Raw genomic sequence first — 22,502 nt, 5'->3', positions numbered from 1 at the left:
CCGTTTCCAGCTACAATAGTCATTTACAACATTAACAATGTCTACAGTCTATTTTTGATCAATTTTATGTTATTTTAATGGACAGTGAGCCCAGTGACCCCAAACTTCTGAATGGTAGTGTAACTATATTAAAATAAAATGTGTGTGAGCCTGTGTATGAAGGACTTCTTTGTTTCATAGGCTATTGTTTGTTTGCAGGCAATTATGACCATTGGGCAACAGGAGGAAAATCTTTGCTTGACTTCAATGGTCATATAAAAATCTTCCCGCTAGCCCGCCACTAGTTGTTGCTAAGCAGATTTTCTCTACCAAATCCAGGCCAAATCAATGAAAGTGTGAATCTAGAAACAGACAAGCATCGAACCAGCAAGCCGGCAGTATAAGCAAACAAAAAAACAGCAGTAACCAAACTACCAAATATGTCTAAAGTACACAGAATCAGTTGTTTTGCTTCCAAAAGTAAAAAATAAATATATGTGCACATAAACCAATGCTAATGTGGTATTTTTTATTAAACAGACCCAGTGACTCAGACTTAAGCACTTGGACCACTGGGACTCGGACTTCAGCCATAGGGACTCATGACTCGACTCGTGACTCGATCATTGATGACTCGAAATTGGACTCAGACTTAACTCGGACTTAGCCATAGGGACTCTTGACCCGACTCGAGCACAGGAGACTTGGGACTCGACTTGGACTGGAGGTTTAACGACTCGACTACAACAATGCTATGAGGTGTACCGGGTCATGATGAACGGATATCAAACCCATCTGGCAAATTGACATTCAAAGATGAGACCACCCAATCCCACCATCAACAACAAGCTCATGTGCACAATCGCACGCGACATTTAATGCTAAAGGCACATGCTGCGTCTTAAAATGCTTTCAGTTCTACTTCCACTGACTGCTAGTGGAATGAGAGCTGTCTTCAGCATTGCCTGCTTAAGTGGGGGGAACAAAGGCAAATAATTGAAGACATACATTTTTTTTTTACAAACATTAAAACATGATCACTGAAAGTAACTGATCAAAAAGATGAAGAAGATGTTATGAATAATAACAATTTTGGAATTGATCAAATTAAGTTGGATCTCAGCAACAACAACAAATATGCTGGACTCAATATATTAGTGTTTGTGAAACACCAAAAGCTATGTGTATTATACATAAGAATACCTTATGTTGGAAATACTCAAAAAGCTGATACAAATCATTACCTAATAAAAAAAAAAAAAGTAAAACTAGCTAAATGTTTTTTACAGTGCAGACTCCTTTAGGGGGAAACACGTCTGAGATGTAAGCAGCTGAGTGCTGAAGCTGCAGAAGAGGAGACAGTCACACCACTCTACTGTAACAGAGTTTGGCACAACACTAACAAAGGAAATGAGCAAACCGCACAGCAAATAACAGTATTTTATTCAACACGTTGGGCCCCTACACTTACATCTAGGTGCCAACCCAAGTGAGAAATATTATATACAAATTACTACATTCGTCTAGACAGGACATTCTTTTAGTTTTACTTAACTTGGTAGCGTTGTAGTGTCATTTTTTATAAATATCTATATTGGTGTATGTCAAACATTTACAACGTCCAAAAATGCACTTAAGTATACATCACATACCTAAGCAATTAAATGACTTCAGCATTCAAAATTCTACAGTGCACTTAGGTAAGAATCCTATAGCAGCACTGAAACTCTTTGTCAATTCCCTGAATTCCTAGCCTGGTAGCCTGGTTGCCAAGCTAGCAACAAACTGGTTACCATGTTCTCAGAACTTAAGATATTAATGTTCTAGAAATGCTTCATGGGTCATTTTGCAAGAACATTTATTTGTCCAAAGAAAAGTTTATTACACATCAGGTCTTGTTACTGTTGCAAAGCAACACTGTGATTGGTAATCCACTGATCTATTCATAGCTCCTTGTCAATACTCAACCACAGTGCTTTTTACTTACATTGTGTATGTAATTATTTCTCAATGTGTCCTTTCCTGGGATTTGAACTCACAACCTCTTGATTCACAGTATTTCAAGCTTCCTGTTTTTCCACCATGTCCATGTCAGGTATCAGTTAATCTGACTATTCTCATCATTGATTTGATTTACTTATTTCAGCAAATTAAGTGCTTTCTGTATAGTTGTCTAATGTTGGTGGGGGATATGAACCTGTTTTAATGATACTCCTGAATCCGTATGATCAATAAAATGTTTTTCTGGAGTGTACTTTTAACACAGCTACGATTTACAGTACTTCAAAGTACATTCTCCCTATTGCTTGCACCTATCACGTTGTTTCAGATCTACACAAGTGCCTAAGGAGGATGGTTTATGGTTTCTTCTGGTTAAATATAGTTAAATAAAGGTTACATTAAAAAAGAAAATACTGGCCCAATAAGCACAGGGTTTAGATATACTGTATCCCTTATTGGGACAGTGGTTAGGGTGTTTGTCGTTGGTTCTGGTGGCCTTGGTTCGAGAGCTGCTAGGGGAGTCTCACATTTTGATTGTTTATTTGGAAATATTATTTATGCATCTTTGTTTATTAGCACAATGTGTATAGATTTCTCTTTTTTTATGTATATAACACGCCGGTAGAGATATGCTTCTGAAAGTAATATACAGGTTACTTGAAAAAGTAACTGTAATAGTATTACAATATTTGAAGACAGTAACTCGTTATATTGCTCTGTTACTCATAAAAGTAATATATTGCAGTAATATATTCTGTTGCAATTTTGTGAAACTCTGTGTTGTGTATTGTTTTGGTATAACTGGTATCATCATTGTTTAAATGGCAAATGTGAGAAAGTACAAATATGCTACTGTAAATGTACACATTTCTGGTATTCTGAGAATATGGCAAACATGTTCTGGGTATGTTTCTATCAGAAGCAACACTACCACTTGGGCCATGTTTCGGCAACAAATTAGGAATGTTACAGATACAAATGCAATGACGAGAGCTGATGATTCCTTGAGACACATGTTTGTTCTACGTGGTATTTTGGTGTGGATTTGAAAAAGACGATAGAGAGTTCTCTGAGATGCTCAGCTATCTAGAATTCTACCAATTCCCATTTTTTCAATGAGATACAATTTGAATTATATCAGATAGGTGTGTTGTAACTGTTGTGAAATAATGACATGAACATACTAAGAATGCTAAGAACGTGAGAGTAGGGTGATTCAAACCCAGGCCAACAGCACCCATGACAAACACCCTAACCACTGTGCCAATAAGGGATATCATCAGGGCATGTGTTTATTGGGCCAGTATAGTGAGGCCCTGTCCAGTATAAACCCTAACCTCTACTCCTTGGGCACTTGTGTAGATATGAAACAACTTGATAGGTGTAAGCAACAAGATGAATGCACTTTTAATTCAATCTCAGCTCTGTTAAAAGTACATTCAATATTTTTTTCTTCTGTATTTTATTGATGTTGAATAATAATTACTGTATAAATGAACATGCACAATGTAATCACGTGTGTCAAATATGTGTGTGTGTGTGTGTGTGTGTGAGTATCCCTTGCCAACAGACAAAAAGAGCTGTGAATAGATCAGTGGTTCACAAATCAGGGCTTGGCAACAGTAACAATACGTGATGTGTAGTAAGTTTTTTTGGGGGGAGAACGTTTCTTTGGGACCATCAGGCGACGTCCTGACAACTGATACACAGAAATGTTCTTGCAACATTCCCACGAAACGTGTCTATTCTCAGAACATTGTAACCACGTTGTAGATAAGTTCGGCTTGACATTAAGGCAATGTTCTCCTAACTTTAACACCAAAACCTGCTAAAAAGGTTCTCAGAAGGTTTTTGCTATCATAAGTAGAATGTTCCCCTAACTAACAGAAAACTGGAGACTCAAACATTAGGGGAACATTACGGATAACATTACAAAAACATTATCTCCCTAGAATTGTTAGCTTGGTCTATGCTTTAGCAAAATGTATTCATACGTTTTAAAATGTGGTTAATGTACATTCTAAACATTAAGACCACCCTTGCATAATAATCAGCAACTCTTCCACAGAATATTGGGGTGAAATACATGCTATTCATTTTATTATTTTTCTTTTGCACTTTTGATCCCTAGATAGTATTTTACTGGAATGCTGCACACTTGTCAAAGATTTTTTATAACTCATTGTTCTACAGTATCTGTGCTTAATTATACATCGGGTGGTTCTAATCCTGAATATTGGTTGGTTAAAACCACATTCCAGCATATTTACTCTGTTCCATCTGACTGCGCAATCCACTGTCTCATCAGCCCAGCCAGGCAATTTATAAACTTGATCTCCACTATAAAAAGCATCTAGACATTATCTCACATTGCACACTAACATTTAGTTTTCAACAGTGGACATTAGTGTATAAACCTTGCTATCTGTCTCTCCGACATTTGCAACATTGTTTCAATATTCAAATTCGATCTCCAACTGTCCCATAGTAATGAACGTGTCGGCAGTCTGGATGAGACAGACAGGCATTTTTATGGATATATACAAAGAAATGTAAATTTAAAAAAGGTAAAACAAAATGAAGTGCAGCTAGTTTGCATTCTTTCCAGCTTCAGTTTGAAGTGATTGTGTTAGCTGTGTTGTTGGCTAGCTCCTCTGAAAAACAGTGTCCTGATGAAAGATCACATTTTCTATACCAGGCGAAATCGCGCCTCATTAGCTCATTGTAATGGATGCGTTGAAATACATCTCACTAGAAAACAGGTTAAACAAATGCAAATGCAGCTACTGGTGTTATTCTGACAGTACTGTTTGACATGACTGTAAATGAACTGTAGTTGGCTAGCTAGCAAGCAATGGATAAGAACGTTGGCAGCCAGTATGGCAATGGAACATTTAGAACGAATGTCTGGGTCGCGTCCATAGACACAGAACAAAAAGACTGAACAACTGGGTCGCAGCTCTGGCAACTGAATCGATAGAACAAATGGCTTGGGTAGCAACCCTAAATTTGTGTCAGGACTGTATCTTGTGGAAGGATAAAATACTATGAATAAATTCAACAAAATAACCTTTTTTATGAAAATATGTCAATCATTATTTGAATAGGTTGGTAACCTTTTGTATAAAAGTGATAATGCCCTCGAACCCGGTGTTTGGAGGATATATTTGCACGGTTTGCCGACCATCGACTTAGTCTCGGGCCTAACAACATCCTGCCAATATATCCTCCAAACACCGGCATTGTCACTAAAGTGGCCAACCATGCATGTTTGGAACGCACCCATGCGTCGCAAAAATATGACGTTGAATGTGGTGACGTGTCGCTGTTGACAGTGGCGTGTACTGCCGTGCTACTGACAGAAATGGCTGTTGATATAACTTTACTGTTCAAAGCCAGTGTCAAAACGGTAAAAACCCGAAATAAAGCTATCGGAGTAGGGTTTGATTTGCCGAAAGATGAAATCTTCAAGAAGAGCAGACCCAAACATGGATTTTCTCTCAAGGCGAAGGAAGTGGTGAGTGACATTCACTGCACAGGCTAACGTTTGCCTTGCTAGCTAACGTTAGCTAACGTTAATGTAGCTAATTTATTTTAATAACAGTTGTGTAGAGATGGAAATTAATAGAGTTCGGTGCCGTTATAGCTAATGGTAGCTAGCTAGCTCGTCAGTTAGCTAACGTTAGCCGAGTCAGAGGCTAGCGTGCTAACGACATTAGTCAAACGTATCTGGAAGTCATGAAAGTTAACACTTACATGCTAAGTTAGCATGTAACTTAGCTAGTCACCTACTACTTTTTGCATTTGACAGGTTAGTGGTGCGTTCCGGAACGCCTACATACAGTCAGTGTATTCTACTAGCTAGATAGCTACACATTTTCTCGGTGTAGCCAGCTACATTTCCTAATGTTTTTCTTAAAGTTTATTGTATTTCCCGGAGATAAGTAGGCTGGCTACACCGAGAAAAGTAGCTACAGTCAGAGCGCTGTCTGCTGATAGAATGCCTATTTGTGAATTCTCATCCAAGTGGAAGAAGTGCAACTGAAGCACACAATTAGTCTGATGCCGAGCAGAAATTACAATAACAACCATTTTAGATATGCGTTTACAAAACGCAGCAAGATATTTATTATGCGTTATAATTTTTTCCTGCATGAAAAATGAAGAATTCTGCGTTAACATGACCCCTAAATGTTTTACTTACTACTTAGCTAAGTAAGTGGCTGAATTAATAAGGTGATATTGTCGTCTTTTTGCCGTGTTTGAGAAGTCAAATCCCTTTAGATAAGTTATCTTTTGATTTCCTTGCGTTTTTTTCTCCTCTCTGTTCTCAGCCCATCTGCTCGGCTGTAACACAACAAAATGTGGAATAAGTGGAGGGTATATGAGTACTTTTTGAATGCACTGTAGGTAGGGGTAAAGTGACTGGGCAACAGGATAGACAATACCAGTGTATGTGCTGAGTGGGAAAGTGTGTGGGCATACAGTGCATTCGGAAAGTATTCAGACCCCTTTATTTTTTCCCACATTTTGTTACGTTACAGCCTTGTTCAAAAATGGATTAAGTTGTATTTTTCCTCATCAATCTACACAAAATATCCCATAATGACAAAGCAAAAACAGGTTTTTAGAAATTTTGGCAAATGTATTAAAAATGGAAATATCACATTTACACAAGTATTCAGACCCTTTACCCAATACTTTTTTGAAGCACATTTTGCAGTGATTACAGCCTCTAGTCTTCTTGGGTATGACGCTACAAGCTTGGCACACCTGTATTTGGGGAGTTTTTCGCATTCTTCTCTGCAGATCCTCTCAAGCTCTGTCAAGTTGGATGAGGAGCGTTGCTGCACAGCTATTTTCAGGTCTCTCCGGAGATGTGCAATCGGGTTCAAGTCCGGGCTCTGGCTGGGTCACTCAAGGACATTCAGAGACTTGTCCCGATGCCACTCCTGCATTGTCTTGGCAGTGTGCTTGGGTCTTTGTCCTGTTGGAAGGTGAACGTTCGCCCCAGTCTGAGGTCCTAAGCGCTCTGGAGCGGGTTTTCATCAAGAATCTCTCTATGCTTTGCGCTGTTCCTTTTCCTCGATCCTGCCTAGTCTCCCAGTCCCTGCTGCTGATCCTGCCACCACCATGCTTCACCGTAGGGATGGTATTGGGCAAATGATGAGCGGTGCCTGGTTTCCTCCAGATGTGACGCTTGGCATTCAGGCCAGAGTTCAATCTTGGTTTCATCAGTCCAGAGAATCTTGTTTCTCATGGTCTGAGAGTCTTTAGGTGCCTTTTGGCAAACTCCAAGCAGGCTGTCATGTGCCTTTTTACTGAGGAGTGGCTTCCGTCTGGCCACTCTACCATAAAGACCTGATATGTGGGGTGTTACAGAGATTGTTGTCCTTCTGGAAGGTTCTCACATCTCCACAGAGGAACTCTGGCGCTCTGTCAGGGTGACCATCGGGTTCTTGGTCACCGTCCATGACCAAGGCCCTTCTCCCGATTGCTCAGTTTGGCCGGGCGGCCAGCTCTCGGAAGAGTCTTGGTGGTTCTAAACTTCTTCCATTTAAGAATGATGGGGATCTTCAATGCTAAAGAAATGTTTTGGTACCCTTCCCCAGATATGTGCCTCAACACAATCCTGTCTCAGAGCTCTACAGACAATTCCTTCGACCTCATAGCTTAGTTTTTTCTCTGACATGCACTGTCAACTGTGGGACCTTTATATAGACAGGTGTGTGCCTTTCCAAATCATGTCCAATCAATTGAATTTACTGCAGGTGAACTCCAAGTTGTAGAAACATCTCAAGGATGTTCAATGATAACAGGATGCATCTGAGCTCAATTTCGAGTCTCATAGCAAAGGGTCTGAATACTTATGTAAATAAGGTATTTGTTTTTTATATTTAATAGATTTGCAAAAAATTCTTAACCTGGTTTCACTTTGTCATTATGGGGTATTGTGTATAAATTGCTGAGGATTCTTTTTTAAAATAAATTTTAGAATAAGGCTGTAACGTAACAAAATGTGAAGAGGTCTGAATACTTTGCCGAATGCACAGTATGTAGTGTGTGTTGGGTTGTCAGCGTAAGTATGTGTGGGTAGAGTCCAGTGTGTGTGCATAGAGTTAGTGTAAAAATCGGGTCAATGCAGATTAGAGGTCGACCGATTAATCGGAATGGCCGATTAATTAGGGCCGATTTCAAGTTTTCATAACAATCGGAAATCTGTGTTTTTGGACACCGATTTGGACGAATTTTTTTTTAATTATTATTTTTTTACACCTTTTATTTAATCTTTATTTAACTAGGCAAGTCAGTTAAGAACACATTCTTATTTTCAATGACGGCCTAGGAACGGTGGGTTAACTGCCTCGTTCAGGGGCAGAACTACGGATTTTTACCTTGTCAGCTCGGGGGATTCAATCTTGCAACCTTACAGTTAACTAGTCCAACGTTCTAACCACCTGATTACATTGCACTCCACGAGGAGCCTGCCTGTTACGCGAATGCAGTAGAAGCCAAGGTAAGTTGCTAGCTAGCATTAAAGTTATCTTATAAAAAACAATCAATCATAATCACTAGTTATAACTACACATGGTTGATGATATTACTAGTTTTTCTAGGTTGTCCTGCGTTGTATATAATCGATGCGGTGCGTATCGTTGCTCCAATGTGTACCTAACCATAAACATCAATGCCTTTCTTAAAATCAATACACAGAAGTATACATTTTTAAACCTGCATATTTAGCTAAAAGAAATCCAGGTTAGCAGGCAATATTAACCAGGTGAAATTGTGTCACTTCTCTTGCGTTCATTGCACGCAGAGTCAGTGTATTAGCAACAGTTTTGGCTGCCTAATTTGCCAGAATTTTACGTAATTATGACATAACATTGAAGGTTGTGCAATGTAACAGGAATATTTAGACTTATGGATGCCACCCGTTAGATAAAATACGGAACGGTTCTGTATTTCACTGAAAGAATAAACGTCTTGTTTTCGAGATGATAGTTTCCGGATTCGACCATATTAATGACCTAAGGCTCGTATTTCTGTGTGTTATTATGTTATAACTAAGTCTATGATTTGATAGAGCAGTCTGACTGAGCGGTGGTAGGCAGCAGCAGGCTCGTAAGCATTCATTCAAACAGCGCTTTCCTGCGTTTTGCCAGAAGCTCTTCGCTGTGCTTCAAGCCTATCAACTCCCGAGATTAGGCTGGTGTAACCGATGTGAAATGGTTAGCGGGGTGCGCGCTAATAGCATTTCAAACGTCACTCGCTCTGAGACTTGGAGTAGTTATTCCCCTTGCTCTGCATGGGTAATGCTGCTTCGAGGGTGGCTGTAGTCGTTGTGTTCCTGGTTCGAGCCCAGGTAGGAGCGAGGAGAAGTATGGAAGCTATACTGTTACACTGGCAATACTAAAGTGCCTATAAGAACATCCAATAGTCAAAGGTTAATGAAATACAAATGGTATAGAGAGCAATAGTCCTATAATTCCTATAATAACTACAACCTAAAACTTCTTACCTGGGAATATTGAAGACTCATGTTAAAAGGAACCACCAGCTTTCATATGTTCTCATGTTCTGAGCAAGGAACTTAAACGTTAGCTTTCTTACATGGCACATGTTGCACTTTTACTTCTCCAACACTTTGTTTTTGCATTATTTAAACCAAATTAAACATGTTTCATTATTTATTTGAGGCTAAATTGATTTTATTGATGTATTATATTAAGTTAAAATAAGTGTTCATTCAGTATTGTTGTAATTGTCATTATTACAAATAAACAAAAAATATCGGCCGATTAATCGGTATCGGCTTTTTTTTAGTCCTCCAATAATCGGCATCGGCGTTGAAAAATCATAATCGGTTCGACCTCTAATGCAGATACTCCGGGTAGCCATTGAATTAGCTATTACCTGTCTCGTTTGGTAGTCTTATGGCTTGGGGTAGAAGCTGTTCAGGGTCCTGTTGATTCCAGACTTAGTACTTAGTGCATTAGTACCGCTTGCTGTGCGGTAGCAGAGAGAACAGTCTGGCTTGGGCGGCTGGAGTCTGAAAATGTTTTGGGCCTTCCTTGATTAAAGCCTGTTCCAATGTTAGGGGATAGCCTAATATGAAACACCCAGTGATGGACAGTCCTGATGAGAGGCTGTGTTCTTTACCCCCACATCTTCCTCTTTTTTAAAACTTTTTTTTTTTTTTTTTTAACATGTCATTCAAATGCAGTAGGTTGTGGATAGATCCGTGGATCCTAGATCTGTGGTCTTCCTGGACTTTCAGACTCTCACCCACCACATAGTCGCGACCCATCATTGGTGTAGAAATAAAGAGGGCTCATTGAAAGCGACTGGCAAATAGAATAAGTGCGCCACATGCAGCGTGACCACTATGCAGAAGTGAGTATCATGGATACAAGCCCTATCAAAGGCACCTTGAAGAACTCCTCTGGATTTCCCCAGGGACATCAGCTCTTGATCCATACCTGATGTCCCCACCAACCATAGCCAGGAGAAACAAGCCCAGTCACTCAGCTCCACACAACTATGCTTTGTTATGCCTCTCGCACCCCTGTTGCAATGATATTGGAAATGATGGTTTAATGAAAGCAGGGATGCTGATTTGAGGAAACTCAAACCTAGCCTGTGGTGCACCCCCCGACCCTGGGCCCCCACCCTCCCGCTGTCTCCCCTGTGCTACCGATATCATCTGAAACGATCTTGGTGAACCAATGTTTGGAGAAATTGAAATTTTGGAATGTCCTCACTGCATACAGTTATGTGGTGGTTTTCATCTGCCCCCACCCCCTCATCCTTTTCTCTGTAAGACTTCAGATACAGGATCCATTTTTTTTCTGTGTGCGAGCCCTCTCTTTACATGTTTGATTCCATAAACATGCTGCAATAACATTTTCTTTCAGCTTTCTAACAATTTCTTGAGGAAAGCCGATCCTCCCAAGAGCCAGTGATTAAAGGTGGAAGATCAAAGCAGAGAAAACATTAAATTAGGTCCCAAGTAACAATGTTGACGGCCGGCCCCTAATGCTGAACAGATGTGGGCGCCCTCCAAGACATGCACTGCCTTCTCAGTTCCCAGTGACACTTCACAAAACAGATAGGGAGGAAAACTTCAAAGTAAACAAATATAAAGTAGCATGTATGGGTTGTTTTTTTACCCTCAAAACTTTACCCGTTGCAGAGGGTGAACATATATTTTTTATGGCGAAGCAAAATGCTTGATGGACTAGTAAGAGCGGCTAGTAAGTGTCTGAGGTGCGGTGATCGGGAGGGAATCTTTTACCTCAGGGGTCGGTTTGAGGTACTGTGATCTCAGTTTCACCGCTCCCCTCATCTCCACAGCAGGCTGCTCTTCTCGTGTTTAAATGCAGGAGGTCACCCCGAAATTGTTCAAATCAACAGCGCCGTTCCACAATGGACCGCTTTTTACTGTGTTTTCTTTGAATGTCCGAAAAGTGAGGTGATCAGCCAGCACTTAGAAATATGCGTTTATTACCTAACTCGAGCGAGGTAGCGGTTGCCCTCTCATGGCGTATTTTGAAATGGAAATGATAATCTGGTATATTCTCAAAACATTGAGTTACATTTTGATAACCTGGGTCCATTTCAGACATAATTGTTCTGTTCGCAAGTGAACTGTGAATGTCTGAGAAATTCCCTAAAACAGTCTCTCCTATTGGGGGAAAAACACTTTCTGGCAAAATATAAAGTTTTGAAGTGCTTACACAGGGCAGTAAATGTGATGCTTTGATGGAATGTAGCTGCTCTAAAATTAGAAAGCCATAGTCTAACTGTTAGGCTAAGAGATAAGGTACAAGCCTAGGTTATATTTGTTGGCCCCATTACCTGAGAATCACACGCCTAATTTGAACAAATCTCTTCACCACATTTTCTTACTCTTCTCCCTGTTGACACAGAGCAAGTTTTTGCATGTCACCCCACAATAATTGCCATGAACCTGCATCCGCTGTCATGATCAGTGGTTTATGTTTTGTAGTCTCACTAGTCTTCATTATCTTCCACAAAGTATTTTTTTTAAATATCTATATTTCCCTCACTCAACTGCAAATGTATTCTCTCACCACCAGGTTGGGATTTGAGGGGATTTACCTGATCTGAATGTCCTGCTAAACACTGTCTTTACCAGATGGTTTAATCTCTGCTCTGTTTTCGCACGGAGGCCAGGAAAATAGAATTTTGAGGCATCAAATGCAAGTGCGGAATATAATCTTATCTAGCATTTGCCCACAGACATTTCAAGAAAGGGGATTTTGCCAGTTTAGCAAAAAAATAAATAAAATAAAGTGTCATATGGAGACGTAAATGCACAAACACAGGTCTGTGGACGAGTGTCAAACTTAGGGGGCAGCGAGATGAAATCCAGATACTTGGCAGACTAAACAGTGTAATTGTAACAAAAATACTGTACTGCTTCAGAGACACAGGCTTTATAGGCAAAATTCAGATTGATATGAGCCATAACGGCATTATTTAATTAAGCAATGAGACTCATTCCTTGACAAATAGGCCTAGGCCACATAAGACAATAAGTAATCTATAGGATAATAGATTACTCAAACATTCTCAATTAGGATATTATTTAATGTATCTGTATTAAAATACACAGAAAAATGTCCTCAATCACAAACTAGGGAACATCCACTCTCAGGCTCAGGGACCACCAGAACAAACCTTAGAGGGAAAGTGACTTTTCTCAAAACAACTGTAAAAGGTTTCGGGGCTTTTGTAATAGGCCAAACAAAAAGTTGTTGCATGAAAGCTTACTTCATTTTTTAAATGATTTTCACTGCATCATTTGTTCCGTACAAATGCTGTCTTGAATTAAAAGAAAATTGTACCTACTCACAGAAGGCTGCGAAGCCAAAACATTTGCGTACGCTATCCCTGATGCAATGAAAATACTAATTTTAAAAAATGAAGTAAGCTTTATGCGACATCTTTTTAAGTGCGGACCCATTAGACCTTTTTGTTTGAATGAATTCGCAGGTTTTACGCACCAGCCAAGCTTCTGGGAAAGCGCGATGGTCCCCTTTAAAAAAAAATTGTGATAGGCCTACCTGCCTTTTTCACAAAGACACAATAAACATTGAACGTGTCAAAGAATTAGGCAAACCTAATTACCAGTTAACATTTACATTTGGGTAGCCTACATTTAGTTTAATCTAGTCTGTTCTACTGTGGGCACCATATACACAGGCCTTGAGGAGAATGTGTCCATCTGTGTGTTTCATTAATGAATCCCTGAAGTGCAACAAAACCAAACATTAGTGTTGCTCAACTACCCAACAAACAACACAACATTCAGGTTTGTTAGTCATGTTTTCCATTAAAGTTAAAATGAAAGACTGGGCTAAAATAAGTGAAGGCGGTAGAGGTTCCGAGGGGCTGAGGGGAAGTCTGATGTGTTCCCAATTTCTTCCTTTCTCAATGAAGCTAGAATATGACATTGTTCACGTCCATTGTAGTCAGGAGAGAGCGCTGCTTTGAACAGGATAAACCTCAGAGCCTTTGTTCATCAATTGGACACGTTGCTTGTTTTTGCCCCCCCCCCCCCCCTCGTGGACTACCGTACGTTGCTTGGCAGTTGGCCTGGCTAGCTGGTTAGAAGAACACGCTAACTTACGGCCAAGATTTTTAACTGAATAAATAAAGCACTTTGAACCACAAAGTGGACCCAGTGGATGGTATTTTGTGGCAGAATTTGCTGTCGTCATCTCATTGAAAACAGTGACATCCGGTATCATCCTGCCGCCATGAGTCTGCTATGTGAACACCGCAGTATTTCATAGGCCTAGTTTTAACTAAAACCAGAAAAATTATTTTGCTTTTAATAAATGTTTCTCTATTTCTTTTGAAATCTGAGATGTTTAGATATGTTTGTTGTAGTCCAGATTATAACCCTGCAAAATGCACATTCTTTGACAATTTTTTTTTTTTAAAGCTCCTAGATTGCCTTTGAATGCGAGTGTAGATTATTGACTGTGTTGCTGTGACTGACCAGAAATCTCAATTTCTAATACACAAGAGTAAGACGTAAATGCAGTGAAAAGATCTATGTGGCGACGTCCCCTCCACTGCAAAGAGCTTTAAGTGTTTCTCATAGTGTCTTCTTTGAACAATTAGGCTAGTTATAGTCTATAGATCTCAAATCATATTTGGACAGGCTTCAAAATGGGCATCTAGGGGTCAAGCAATGGAGTCTGGGTGATCATTATCAAATTATCTCAGTTACCTGGTTTTAGTCAAATAAAGAGCCTGCCCCGACTGACTTAAGAAACAAATCAGCTGACTAAGCCTTTAAAAATGTGTTTTAATAATAATGCACTGTGATGGTTTGTTTGCGCTTCGTACAGGCTGAGGGGCAGGAGAGAGTGAGAAGATAGAGTGGGGGTCCTTGATGATGATGAGATTAGATGTAGCCCGGCAGACTGTCTCCTCCTGCTGCCTCGCTCCAAACACAACATACGCGCACAAGCACATTCATATACATTCGCATACTTTGGCAAGGACACACACGCACTCTCCTCCAGCCGCAAGCACAAGGCTACCCCCTTCCTCATTGTTTAGGTATTACTAGCTCTTTAGAGTCTTAAGTTACAAGAGCAATTGATCCCGGTGACCCCCTGCAAACCCTGGAGGTTGCAGTGGGAATCTGAGCCCAAATGTATACACACAGGAGACAGATCAAACCCCCCCCCCCCCCCCCAAACCAGCACTCTTGACATCTTCTCTCTTCTCCTCTGTTCTCTCCTGAAAGCCAGTAGGGCTCCAAACTGGCAGCCTATTGCTACCTGCTGGTGAGAAGGTGTGTTACAAAAGCAGAAGAATGTAGTGACTCTGAGTTGTAGGCCAAATTAGCATGATATGGGTTTATAGCTGCGATTATATAGTGAGTGTCTGGGAGAAGAGGAAAATAAAGACACTCAGGCCCCCGAGGATTGGAGTTGCCCATCCCAGACAGGGCATTCGTCTTGAATCTAGCAAGACAGCAGACAACAACACAGACAGCAGACAACAACATACTCCTGCCTTTCAACCATGGGAACGTTGTGCTTCACTCAACCCCTTCCCAAGTGCTCTGAACACCGATTAACTTTTGACCCCTGATAATTGTATTATTACAAGGGTCGACTCACCGCCACAGCCCTTTACTCGGTTATCTTAAACCTGCTCTGTTCTAATTGCTCTGAAGCAATGTCACACCTCGAGTCATCTATGCTTATTTGCTTTCTAGGAGAGGTGATGGGTTTCAAGCAAATTGTAGCTCTGTATTTATTTATTTTTATTTATTTTTAACCTTTTCTTTTCAAAGTCCTGTTGTTTTTCTTCTCGTTGATATTTTTTAGGGTCGCCATTAGAGACCAGGACCCAGGTCGTGCTTTACCACTGCAGCAATTTGGTAATTACGGTCATTAGAAGGGAAAAAACTGGACCGAAGACGGCGTAGTTTGGCTTTAGAAAAATAATCCCGCTCGCCCTGGGTCTCTGTCACAGTCGAACTCATTGTGTCATTTTCAACATGGCGCTTGTCTGGATTCTCTCATAGGTTTTTTTTTTCTCTTATATTTTCCCCAAACAGAGCCTGCTGTGTGTGTAGTCTGTCCTTCTTGCGCTCCGCTCTGTGGATGGGGAAGCAATTAGGGGTTTTTCGATGTTAACCGAATTATAGGAGCAAATATTGGATTCCACCGAGTTTCCTCTGGTTTTCCTGTGCACACATCTTCCCGGACATTTTATCTATGATACATAGTCGACAGATTATACATTTCAGGCGTATTTAAATGTTTTCTGTCAGGGAGCTACAGTGTATAGAAGAGAATGATTTTATTTACAAGAGCTAGGCTATTTTAACGAGGAAATTGCCAGTTTGAATTTGGTATGTCTTGCCATAAACCAATATTAATTCGTAAAATTCAGAATGGATAGAGCGAGACAGATGGACAAGGTGGCCTGTCACAGTCAATGAATGCTAGGTTTGGTCATTTTAAAGGAAGGCCTAACTTGAGACATGCAAGCAGGGCCTGAAACTAACTCTTTGGTCTACCAGTGAATGAATGAAATCCACCAACCTCTCAGACGTCTTTGCAGCATTCGGCTGTGCGAGACATCTAATATTGTCATCTTCAACCTAACGTTGTTCCTATGGATACACTCATAATGGCTTCCAGTCCACCCATTATGCCATTATTGACTTGTTGGACAACCATTCTATTCATTCTATTTCTATGGCAGCACATGCAGTCAGGAGCGGAGAAAATGTGTCAAAAAAAATTATGATATACATACATGCATACATACATACATACATGCATACATACATACATACATACATACATACATACATACATACATACATACATACATACATACATACATACATACAGTACCAGTCAAAAGTTTGGACACCTACTGAGTCAAGGGTTTCTCTTTATTTTTTAAAACTATTTTCTACATTGTAAAATAAAAGTGAAGATATCAAAACTATGAAATAAGACATATGGAATCATTTAGTAACCAAAAAAAGTATTAAACAAATCAAAATAATATATTTTATATTTGAGATTCTTCAAAGTAGCCACCCTTTGCCTTGACAGCTTTGCACACTCTTGGCATTCTCTCAACCAACTTTATGAGTTCGTCACCTGGAATGCATTTCAATTAACAGGTGTGCCTTGTTAAAAGTTAATTTGGGGAATTTCTTTCTTTCTTAATGCGTTTAAGTCAATCAGTTGTGTTGTGGTATACAGAAGATAGCCCTATTTAGTAAAATACCAAGTCCATATTATGGCAAGAACAGCTCAAATAAGCAAAGAGAAATGACAGTCCATCATTACTTTAAGACATGACAGGGACAAAATCATGAAAGAAGATGTGGCCAACAAATAGAGAGCGAAACATGAAGACATTGATAGACTTCTCTAATGTGTTTTCTCTTCATTTTGACAGATCTCCAACATCACCAAGCTGAAAGACTTCCTGCTGCAGCACAGGAAGGACTATGTGAATGCTGGAAGGTAATCCTCGTCTCAGGTCACCAAACCCTGTCCTTTTTACTGTCTGTTTTCAACAGTGACTTTCATGTGGCTATAAGATGTAGGGCTAATCCCTTTTCACATGTTTGGCCTAAAGAAAATCCTCCAGGAAGGGTTCAGCTCGGCCTCCATGTGGATTGGGATGTATCTAACCTTTTGCCAACTTGATTGAGCCTTTTCCTCTTTGAAACATCAGTCTCATAAAGGATCCAAAAAAGGTTTTAACCTTCTCAACCCGAGAGCCTTCATTGTCAAAGAAGTAGATGGCATTAACTAATCACCATAAGCCTAAGCAGTAGTTATATAGGCTTAGGGGCTAAAGTGGCCGGAGCTACTCTCTGTCTGTGTCTGTCTGTCTGTCTCTGTCTGTCTCTGTCTGTCTGTCTGTCTACAGAGTTGACTGCAGGCTGTGTTGCAGGCTCTAAGGTCTGACTGGTCTAATTGAGGTGGGTGGTTGGGAAAGGCAGGCGCTGGCACAGGGTCAGTAGCGAGTGGGGTGGTCTTTTGGAGACTCAGTCTAATTGGGTGGAATAATTGAGCTGCAACCAAGTGAAGAGCAAATCACGCCCTGGGACTAATCATAGGCTTCATCTGGTCAAGGCCCCGAGGGCAGTGTGTGCGCGCTCGCAGGGCTGGCCTTGAAAAACGTTATCACATTTTCTTACCTTAGTTTAGAGGCAGCAATTTGGATCTATTAGCCCCCCCCCCCCCAAAAAGAATGTGATTAAAAACCTGTCACATGCATTAAAAATGTGATAATAAAAACATATTATTAGTTTACATGGGAAGAAGTACATTGTGATCTTCCCATAGAATTGACTTAAGTATTTATTTGTATTATTTTTTATTAAACACTGCAAACACAGGAAAGGTCTGGGTGCCTTTTTCATGTTTCTTTGACAGAAAATGAGAAATGAGCATGTCAGTCATCCCAGAACTATCATTCTGAGGGAATGATCTATTAGCTATACAGTAGGAATCCACTAGAGGGCAACATAGGCTTAGCATTTTCATTTAACTGCACAGAATCTGCAGACCTAGTTTACAGCAGACCTGGGTCCAAATATGATTTGTTTCCTTTCAATTGCTTTGTGTGTTTTGTAGTCTCATCTCGTCAGACCTAACCCGGATGACAGACAATGAGCGAGACCAGATCGACCAGGATGCCCAGATCTTCATGAGAACCTGCTCTGAGGCCATCAAGCAGCTCCGCTCTGAAGGTGTGTGTGTGTGTGTGTGTGTGTGTGTGTGTGTGTGTGTGTGTGTGTGTGTGTGTGTGTGTGTGTGTGTGTGTGTGTGTGAATCCATTGGTTTGCATGTACTGGACATACTGTATAATGCACAATAATAAGAACCCTTTTGTCATTTGTTGTCGCCCTTCCAGCTGAGAAGCAGGTCATACCGACACAGATCAGAGAGCACAGGGTGGCGGTCCTCGACCTCATCGAGAAATATTTGAGAGGTGGGCTCATTGGCGACGTCACGATATATTTGACGTCGGTGCATATTGTAAGTACTTTGTAATAATGTCGACAATATCGGATTTGTGTTGATCATTCCTGTTTGCAGGAGTATGCAAGCTTTACTCCGAGCAGAGGGCTATACGAGTGAAGAGAGTGGTGGACAAGAAGAGACTGTGAGTGTTTTAAAGATCATTAAAAAAAAATATATAATAATATTTACATTTTTTAACAAATTGCAATGGAAGGTTAAAAGTAATCGCATCTATTATGGAAAAAAATAACTTGAGTTATTCATTTATTGACAGAATTCTTGATTTCAGGGACCGTTGAGTTGAATTCTGACAAATGTATATTCATAACACATAATTTATTTGTGAATGATTCTTCATTCATTGACAACATTTTTGGCAGTAAGCTATCTCCATAATATATGTTGTGACCTCGCCTTGTGTTTTTTGGGGGGCTTTTAGGAAGCCTGACCTTTGGTGTTTTGATATTATTCCAGGTCCAGACTAGAGCCAGAGCACCACCACAGTAGGGCGGCGGTAGAGAGAAGCTCACCGGCGGAGCAGCACAGCGAGGAGAAAACGGCTAAGGAGGAGAGCAGCAGCAGCAGCGGCGGCGGTGGTGAGTACAGAGACCAAGACGAGTTCCCAAAGAGACTCTGGGTGGAAAGAACATCTATTTTGAGTCACTACAGCCGACTATTTATATGGTGTTTGTCTTTATTACAGCCCCACACATCTCTACATGTAACTTGTTATTCTCTCATGGATTTTCATTTATTTACTACTACTGGTATAATCATTTGACATTTAGCGCTATTTGCACGTGGAAATCTTACAAGTGCCTAAAACTCAAATGTTTGAATGAAAATGGTCAACTTCTGTATTTAAAATAAAGCAAATTGGATAGAGGTAAAGGGATGGTTATGAAAGGAGTGACTTTGTGTGATAAAGGGAAATGGATAGAGCGGAAAATAAATGGCTATGACAGTCACAGGAGTGATTTGATGTTTGCGTGAGCTTGAAGTGAAGACGGGATGTATTTCTCCCTTTTTGTTTTCTCCCTGAAGAGCGGAGCGTGACGGAGGTGCCGGAGAACAACGTGAGCCTGTGGGAGGAGGGCCAGGGCCGTGTGGAGGACGAGCTCTCGCCTGAGGAGATGCAGATGGTATGGAACTATGGAACAGAGATGTTGTGTATGCTTCTATGTGCTCTCCCTCTCTCCAATGCATTGTGTTACTGCTATTATTGCCTTTATGTTGTTGTCTGATTCTACACAGCATTTACAATACATGTTTCACTCTGTCTAGTTTGAACAAGAGAATCAGAGGCTGGTGAGTGAGATGAGCAACCTAGTTGATGAAGTTAGGTGAGTGTCTAATCAGTCCTTCAGACCATTTTTTTTACCACTACATTTCTAGATATGACTGAGGTGAAGCAAAGATGAAACAATCTCCTCCCTAATGTCTTTCAGGCAAATCGAGGGCAAGGTCGTCGAGATCTCGCGACTCCAGGAGATCTTTGCGGAGAAGGTGCTAATGCAAGTGAGTGACCTCCATTTGGCCATCCCTGAAGGAAAATGGCTCTATTGAAAAGAATGCCCATCCCACTTAATAAGGTGTTATTGATGTGTTATTAGTGTGTTACTTACTTCCTGTCGATGCATTGTTCACAGGAAACTGATATCGACAGTATCCATCAGCTAGTTGTGGGAGCCACTGAAAACGTTAAAGAGGGAAACGAGGACATCCGAGAGGTAATGGCAGGTTATGCTAAACAACCCCAGTAGTTTCCCCTACTCATTATACTGTATATTGTTGTATTTTTAGATTATGGCTATATCCATAGATTTCCATTGGATATAACTTTTATTTAAAAAACATTTTTACCAAATATTTAGAACTGACTCGAGGTTGCTCAACACAGCCAGTGATCTGTTTTAGCTCTGTATGTTTCATTGTACGCTTAACTTGTTTCCAGGCCATCAAAAACAATGCTGGATTCCGTGTCTGGATCCTCTTCTTCCTTGTCATGTGCTCCTTCTCTCTGCTCTTCCTGGATTGGTACGACAGCTAACCCCCTGAACCTGGCAGAACCAGGAAGGGACATCAGCCCGGGCCTAGCCCTAAGTGCTTATCACATTGAAGTATATGGTTGGATGGACAGTGTTGGGTCTAGGACCAGCTTTTCCTAACCCCCCCCCCAGAAAACTGACCCCAGACCAGTGCTTTGATGACGACTTCACTACATGTCAACCGTACTCGAGCCACTAGAAGTCAGTGTAAACGCATGTTACTAGGTAACTCTTCCTGTTCAGCCAAGCACGCTATTGGCTGAATGCAAAGTGCTGTCATCCACCTGCACTGTGTATATATGGGCAGTCGGTATCGCATACATACTGACCACTATGCTTGTTATTGCATCAACAGCAACTGTCCTCTGCTGTCATTCTCAAAGGAAGTAAGTGGTTTCTGAACTATTAGTCTATCAAAATCTGTATTGAGATCTTGATATTGTGTACTTATGCTTTGTTGAGATGAAGAAAATGTTTTTTTAAACCCTTGTGGTCTTTCATATATATTTATTTCAATGGTATGTACACATTTAGAAGATATTAGATAATTAAGCAATAATGCCAGATGGGGTGTGGGATATCGCCAATATACCACGGCTAATGGCTGTTCTTACCACGACGCAACGCAGAGTGCCTGGAAACAGCCCTTAGCTGTGGTATACATTTTTTTTGTCATACCACAGCTTTCAGCCAATCAGCATTCAGGGCTCGAACCACCCGGTTAATAATTACTAATATACCATGAGTTAAGGCTAAGCTCTTGCAGATGGGATATTTTCAAGAATAGTTATTGAGTTACAACGAGCATGTAAGCCTTTTGTTTGTGTGAAGATAGTGGTTATGATCAATCAATGGGAGTATTTATGTGTTGTTATAACTCCACTTTGCACTTACACTGCTTGTGTAAAAACCTGGTCCTAACACCAATAAAATGAAGCATTGCTTGTGAATGACATTTTCATTTTTTTTTTCTTATTTACCCAAGTTACAGCAAGAAATACACACTTTCACTAGTTGATATATTATATGGATTGTACTTCAGCCATTCTCTAGTCTAGTTCATGGCAAAACAATAGTATCCAGATTATATACAGATCTAGAAAGCTGGGCCTATGGCATGAACCACGATCCAAAGAATTGGCTTTGGAAATGAACATGAAGGAACTTCATCTCTTGTTTTACATATGATGGATTACTCTAAGGTTGATGTGAAATGTGTGCATTTTAATAGATATTTGGTTTACAGTTCAAAGCCAATCCATTTACCTCAAGTGTCCCCAAAAAAACAGCATCAAATTTACTTCTGTTTAAGTCATTGTATCATTGAAAAAACTAAAATGACACTTTTTTTTTTTTAAAGCAATTATTTCTCCTGTCAAAGATGTCATTTTTAGAGTTGCATTGCACCCTTCCCTCAGTCTGGTATATCTGTATGACTTGACTGCCTTTTTAGGGTGACTGACAACTACAGAACCCTAATCAATGGCATTACACGTTACATTCAAGAGCAAGGCAAAAACATTCAGTATCAACAAGACATGGGATATGCTATGCAGTATCAATAAGCATTCACATGCTTTCTGAAGACCTTGACATGATCAGTGTCCACAATAAAGGTGAGCTCTACAGACAAATATAGTGAGCGTCATACCAGGGCCGTGTTCAGTATAGCACAGCGTTGCAAAGTGTTTTGAAACAGAAAATGGGCATTTCTTATTGGACAAGTTTAGGTAGTATCTCCCTGTTTCAAAATGTGTTCCCCTGTTTCGTGCTTACTGAACAAGACCAAGAATTAAAACGCCCCTACACATTGGAGTCATTTGACTTCCAAAACATCAATAGGACATGACTTTTGCATTGTATTAAGATTTTAGATCGTCAAAATGCATCTTCAAGTGAGTCATACCCCATT

The 22,502-nt window shown here is 40.3% G+C and overlaps 1 protein-coding gene across 2 annotated transcripts; it reads left to right on the top strand.

The window, feature by feature from the left end:
• Window positions 1–5,183: 5,183 nt before the first annotated feature.
• LOC139564585 (syntaxin-18-like) lies at window positions 5,184–21,545 on the top strand. Of its 2 annotated transcripts, none has more exons than XM_071384229.1 (11): window positions 5,184–5,497; window positions 16,963–17,030; window positions 18,153–18,268; window positions 18,433–18,510; window positions 18,618–18,684; window positions 19,017–19,135; window positions 19,587–19,684; window positions 19,827–19,885; window positions 19,991–20,060; window positions 20,192–20,272; window positions 20,497–21,545. In XM_071384229.1, exons 1-11 carry the CDS (start codon window positions 5,345–5,347, stop codon window positions 20,590–20,592), a joined length of 1,005 nt encoding a protein of 334 aa, XP_071240330.1. In that variant the 5' UTR covers window positions 5,184–5,344; the 3' UTR covers window positions 20,593–21,545. The 2 variants fall into 2 exon arrangements, with proteins under 2 accessions (XP_071240330.1, XP_071240321.1); XM_071384220.1 differs by having other exon boundaries at window positions 19,017–19,138.
• The last annotated feature ends 957 nt before the right edge of the window (window positions 21,546–22,502 follow it).

The sequence above is a fragment of the Salvelinus alpinus genome, chromosome 2 (genome assembly GCF_045679555.1).
Source record: "Salvelinus alpinus chromosome 2, SLU_Salpinus.1, whole genome shotgun sequence".
NCBI classification, from domain to species: Eukaryota; Metazoa; Chordata; class Actinopteri; order Salmoniformes; family Salmonidae; genus Salvelinus; species Salvelinus alpinus.
The sequence above is the reverse complement of the archived record's forward strand: the minus strand, read 5'-3'. Positions and strand labels throughout refer to the sequence as shown.